The sequence below is a fragment of the Lepus europaeus genome, chromosome 5, assembly GCF_033115175.1.
Source record: "Lepus europaeus isolate LE1 chromosome 5, mLepTim1.pri, whole genome shotgun sequence".
Taxonomy (NCBI): Eukaryota; Metazoa; Chordata; class Mammalia; order Lagomorpha; family Leporidae; genus Lepus; species Lepus europaeus.
Window position 1 is genome coordinate 133,218,814 of NC_084831.1, and position 6,197 is coordinate 133,225,010.

General features: G+C 54.1%; 1 protein-coding gene across 4 annotated transcripts in view; it reads left to right on the plus strand.

The window, feature by feature from the left end:
- MPZL1 (myelin protein zero like 1) overlaps positions 1 to 3,779 on the plus strand; it is a 65,803-nt gene extending 62,024 nt beyond the window's left edge. For 3 of the 4 annotated variants that reach the window (XM_062192690.1, XM_062192693.1, XM_062192689.1), the window contains one exon: positions 3,059 to 3,779. In XM_062192690.1, the coding sequence (XP_062048674.1) occupies positions 3,059 to 3,160 (102 nt within the window). In that variant the 3' untranslated portion in view covers positions 3,161 to 3,779. Of the gene's footprint in view, positions 1 to 692; positions 1,986 to 3,058 lie in introns of those variants that run through there. The other variant, XM_062192692.1, reaches the window with a different exon arrangement.
- Positions 3,780 to 6,197: the final 2,418 nt, after the last annotated feature.

The following is a 6,197-nucleotide window of genomic DNA, read 5'->3' on the forward strand; positions in this document are numbered from 1 at the left end:
TCCACCGCTGTGTGACAAACCACCCTGAAATGTAGTGGCCTAAAATGCCACCATTTACTTGGCTCCCGTTCTGTGGATCAGCTGGGCAGATCTTCTGGTCTGCGTCGGTTCGGCTGATCTCTGCTGGCTCACTGATGCACCTGCAGCTGGCTAGAGAGTTGGCGGGACGCTGGACCGTCTACAGTGGTCTCATTCGCGGCCTGACAGTTGGCAGGCCACTGTCAGCTGGGCCACGTGTGTCTCAAGAGCCAGGAGGCTCACTTGAGCTTCGCGTAGCTGGGTGCCTCTATGGGTTCCGAGATCAGAAAACAAGTGAAAAGTCTAGGTGTGGGAACTGCATGACAGCATCTGCCTCGTTCCGTTGGTCACAGCAAGTCACAAGGCTGAGTCGCACTCTGCGGCATTGCATTGCAAAGGGTGCAAGATGTGCCAGAGGACAAAGTTTATGACCGTTTTCACCGCCCGTCACACTCCTTCCGGGAACGCACCTTAAAATTCCTAACAGGAATTACAGTGTGGGGTTTTATTACCTAGGCAATTGCATAATTTAATTTAATTGGCGGGAAGGTCCTACCCTATTAATTTATTTTTGTTTCCTTTTGGATTAGCATTTAACTTGTAGCTTTCTGAGATGCATACAGAAAAGGCTCTGTGATTTAGTATTGACTATGTGACCTGTTCATACCGCCCAGGACATGTAGAATGTCATCTGTGGAATAAAGACAGACATACCGGGGTCCTCGTTGTGACGTAGCGGGTAAGGCCACTGCCTTCGACGCCGGCATCCCATGTGGGCACCAGCTTGTGTCCCGGCTGCGCCACTTCTGATCCAGCTCACCACTAGTGGCCTGGGGAAGGCAGCAGAAGATGGCTCAAGTCCTTGGGCCCCAGCTACCTACGTGGGAGACCTGGAAGAAGCTCCTAGCTCCTGGCTTCGGCCTGGCCCAGCGCTGGACGTTGGAGCCATTTGGGAGAAAACCAGCGGATGGAAGACTTCTCTCTCTCTCTCTCTCTCTGTAACTCTGACTTTCAAATAAATAAATAAATCTTTTTAAAAAAAGAACAAACCCGGTTCGCCTATTTGATTTACCTGATCCGTTTTACAGGGTGTCTGGATAACACAGTGCTCCCAATAGGTGAGTCAGGGACTGTCGGTACCGCCCACGTTGTCCGTGTCAGATTGTCACAGTGCTGAAAGACACAGACGCCACTGTCAGTGCCGTTTTAGAGACACACTGATGCTTGCACATTTACAGAGGTGCTGCAGGCCACATGGTCTCTGCCATGATCACGGGAGACCTACATTCGGACCCCAGCTCGGCCCAAGTTCACGCGGGTCTGGGCCGTGAGTGGTGTTTTGGAACTTGATTTTGACGTGCACCGTGGCATAGCTCTCTCCGCTCGGTCTGTCCCTCCTTTTGTGGAGGGTGGAGCACCTGAGCCAAAGAGTGCAGTGTGGAGGGCTCCTGGGCGGGGGTGCGGGTGTGTGTTTGACACCCCATGCTTTTGCCCGCGGAACTTTCCATCTCAGAGTTGAAAGCTTAAACCACTGTTGTTGGACTTCTCAAGAAGAATTCCCGTGAATTAGGAGAAAGCCGATTTGGGGTTATATTGCACTCTTCTTTTAAGATGAGAGCTGTTGTACAGTTTTGGGGTGTCCAGGTTAGAAGTGCCATGCTGGGCACCCACTGTCGGTCTGCACCCCTAGCCTCTGCTTAGACCTCTGCCCCTCAAAGAGGGCAACATGCCCCGTCCCAGATATTTGCAAAAGCAGAGAGAACAATGTAACGCCCCCTTCCCTCCTTCTGTATTGGACCCCACAGCTCCCTGGGACTTTTACCCCTTCCTTCCTGCTCTGGTAAAGGGGCCTTCCTTACTTTATTCCAACTAGGGCCTTTCTTTATAGCTTTAGAGAGCGTGACTTTGAGAATGCTGTCTTTTTAGTTTTATTTTAAAATGAAGAAGAGCTAGCGCCATCAGTGCTGGTATTGAAGAGCATTAGAAAAAAAACATTTAAATATTTATTTATTTGAAATTCAGAGCTAGAGAGAGAGCGAGAGAGATCCTCCATTCTCTGGTTCACTCCCCAGATGGCCACAACTGCTGGCACTGGGCCAGGCAGAAGCCAGAAGCCCAGGAGCTTCATCAGGGTCTCCCATGTGGGTTACAGGGGCCCAGACCATTGGGCCATCCTCTGCTGCTTTTCCCAGGTGTATTGGCAGGAAGCTGGATCGGAAGTGGAGCAGCTGGGATACAAATTGTCACCCACGTGGGATGCTAGCATTGCAATAGTAGTGGCTTTAACGTGCTTCACCACAATGCCAGGCCCCTGAAATATTTATATCAAGTGACCAGTCCAAATTTGTTAGGTTTTAGGGTTGCACCAAGTTTGTTCATTTCTCTCATGACTGTCCTGCAGTTCATATGTCTCAGCTTGGTAGAAGTGCCCTCTGACCCCAGGTGCAGGGGGATGGGCGATGTGGCACTGCAGGTGAAGCCACCATTTGAGTTGCCCATATCCCATGTCAGAGTGCTGGTTTGCATCCCAGCTACTCCACTTCTGCTCCAACTCCCTGCTAACCTGCCTGGGAAGCAGTGAATGAGGGGCCCAGGACTTGAGTTTCTGTTACCCATGTGGGAGACCCGGATGGAGTTCCTAGCTCCTGGCTCCAGGCTAGCCAGCCCTGGCCATTGTGGGTGTTTGGACAGTGAACCAGTGGATGGAGGATCTGTCTCTTATCCCTCTCTCACTCTGCCTCTCAAATGAATACATAATGAATAGTCCTAAAGAAGGAATATTATATTGTTAAAGAAATTTGCAGATATTTGCAAAAGCAGAGAGAAAAATGTAACAAATCACCATGTAGCAGTGTTAACAACTACCCACAAATGCCCAGGCTCATGTTAGAGTCAGTCCTGGACAAACCACGCCTGAGAAGCCTCCTTGAGAACATTGACGGGAGGGAAGCCTATGCTACCACTGAAATCATTGCCTCTGCCCCTACACCTAAAGGGACCCCGGCCTCTCCAAGCCTCTCACTCCTCTTCTCTCTTCCAGGGCCCAGTCATTTATGCGCAGCTAGACCATTCTGGCGGCCGGCACAGTGACAAGATCAACAAGTCAGAGTCTGTGGTGTACGCAGACATCCGGAAAAACTAAGAGATTCCCGAACGGATCCTGAGCAAGAGACAAACCTGGACTGGACTCTGGTGCAGAGAGTGCAGCCCCTAATCACGTGTGGCCTTGGGGACCCAGGCGAGGACAAGCACCTGTGTGCTCACAGAGGGAGGAGGAGACGTGTATAAAGGATATGTATAAATATGCTATTTAATCTCCCCGACGTGAGGAGCCGGTGTCGCCGGTGTCGCAGGAGGAGAAGACGAAGGTGGTGTGGTGTGGATCTCTGTACATATCAATTGTCTTGCTATTGTGCTTTCTCCCCGGGGTCATTTACCATTGGGAGCTCTCAGAACCTTGCCTAACCCATCATTTAGTTAGGGTTTGCCTTAGTGGAGACAGTAGCAGATGTGTAGTGTTTGCAGTAGACACGGCCTTTTCTTCTGAAGGGCTTCAGCAGTCTTAGCATCGATCAGAGGTGGAGCTTGGAGGTGCGACCCTGGAAGCTGACCCGCGGTGGCTTGACCCTGCGCCAGCCCCGGTGTGGTGTTCGGCTGTCGCTTTTAGAAAACATCCACTCTGTAGTGCCACTTGCGGACAGTTTGAAAAGGTTTTTCTTGATGTTTTTCTCTCTCCAAAATACGAAGCGATTTTTCAGCCTCACGTGTTGTGTATAGACTTAACGTCACGCCCTTCACTCAGATCAGTGAGCGGATTCCTTCATAGCCGGGGGAGGAGTGGGTGAATGCCCGAGGTCACTTCCTTCCAGGGACCTCGGGCTCAAGGCCACAGTAGAAAACGCAGGCTTTGCTGGAGGCGTGCTGTCCACTCTGGCAGGGGACAGGCGTCATTTACGGCCACTGCCGAGGCCCTTCCTGCTTAAAGAGCCCCACAGCCCGGGAGGGCTGCGGCTGCTCTCCTTGTGGGTGGGCAGCGGTGGGGCTGGACCGCCCCCTCTGGTGCCCCAGAGCGTTCTCGGGGTCCGCTTCTCTGCTTCCAGCATGGGCAGCCACACTGGCGGCTTTGTGACAGCTTCCTGGGGCCCCAGCGGCCTGGGAAGTTCAAGCAGGGCTGAGGCTGCTGCTTCGGGAATCTCTTCTCTCTTCCCCTTGTGTTGTGTTGCTTTCCTGCCCCGCCCCCTTCCCCACTTGACGCACAGCTGATAGGCGATGGAGAGAGGTGCAGTTGGGAATCCGACTCATTTTCCGCCCCCCCCCCCCCCAAATATGTGTTTTTGTATTTTACTGAGAATGGAATGCACGGTGAAGATCCAAGAACGGTTATTTATATTGTCGTCCCCCTGTTTTCTGGACTGTTGAAAAGAATCGCCTTTTCCCTCTAACATTGTCCGATGCATCTGGGAAGCGCCTGGTCTGGACACCGAACAGTGGGGGGGGGGGAGCGGCGGGGAGCACTTTTCCCCAGGTTTGAGGCCCCTGCCATCTTTCTGGGGGCGCGGGATGGCCGAGTCCCTGAGAATGCATAAAGGGAGCCCCGCTGGATTGCCACTGACCCTGGAGCGAGAGCTGCTGCGGGCGCGGGCGCGTGAGCCACAAGACGGGCTCTGTGCAGGAGGGTACGGGGGCCGGGTCCCCGAGGCGCCGGGGCTGAGCTGCACGGCCCACCTTGGCACCCGCAGGTCTCGGGACTGGGACCTTACCCACCCATCGCGGGGCCGGCCATTCCCGCCCGGGGCCTGGGCCCCCAGAGCTTCCCTGCGTCTGTTCTCAACCCTCCAGGAGCCTGCGAGGGGTGCAGAGTGGGGTGGGGGTGTGGGAGGGGGGATCGTCCCCACTCTTCACACTGATGATGCCGTGATGCCGGTCCTAGGCGAGCCTCTGCCCCGCCGCGGGTGTCCAGAGGCTGAGGGTGCAATTCCGGGTGGAATTCCTGCAGACAGCCGCGCTTGGACAGAGAAAGGGGCCGATCTCTTGTCTTCTTCCTGAGCCTTCCCCAGGGCAGGAGCCCTGAGCTTCTCCCTGGGGGGCAGGAGGCCCCGCCTGCGCACCTCACTTGCTGACCTGACAGCCCAACCGCACACCTTGCGCTCAGGTATTCTGGCCGTCCCCGCCCCCTGAGGCCAGGGAGGCATCTGCTTCTTACCCCTCCCTGGGGCTGGCCCGCGGGACAAGCTTGTCTGAAGCCTGGGCAGACATCCCCGAGAGTCCCTAAACTCCCCACACCGTCTACTCTGCAGCCTTTGACCCCTGCTCCGGGTCCTGTCCAAATGCAGACCTGCAGGGTCCAGGTTGTTACTGGGGGAGTGAGATCCACATCCCAGACTCTCTCTGGTTCTTCCATGGAAATATAGCAAAAAAAGCCACCAAGCCCATTGTCATTCGATTTTTTTTCTCTTTCAGCTGTACTTTTGTGAATATTTTAATACATTTTTTTCCAATTTCTGAATCGTGTTGTGTGGTTATTCTGAATCAAATGGAATAAAGATAAATGCCTTCTCATTCACACCATCCCAGCCCCCTCAGTCTCTGGTCTTCTTAGGGGACATGCATGAACCTGCTCAGGGCCTTTGCACCTGTCTGCCTGGTCTCCAACCCCACCCTCTGGCCAGAAACACAGCTTCTACCCACGTTGTGTAGTCTGCTGTCTCATTTGGAGTCTACTCAAATGACACCGTCTCCGAGCTTCCCCAATATGTAAAGAATCCAGCTCTCCCTCCCTGGTGGCACCCCACGAACAGAGCTGAAGGGGCTGGTGACCGTGTCTGATGAGGCCCTTCCTGCCGGTGGGGACCCGGAGTCCCAAGGCAGTACAGGGTGACACAGAGGTCCTTACTTTGTAAAGCCACAGTCCCAGTTGTTTCGGGGCCCACCCCGATGGCCTCACTTGACCGTCAGTACCTCCCTAAGACCTCCCATTGTTGGAGTAAGTCCACCCACGTTCAACCTCAGGATAGGGTCACACGTCCCGAGAGCAGACCATAGCAGTTCTGTCTCCTTTTCTCCCTCTGTGCAGCTCTGTGTTTTCTTGTGTTTCCCCCACTAGAACCTAAGCCCCAAGAGGCCAGGGCTTCGTTGTCTCATCCACTGCTCTGCCCCTAGGGTCTGGGATCAGACCTGTG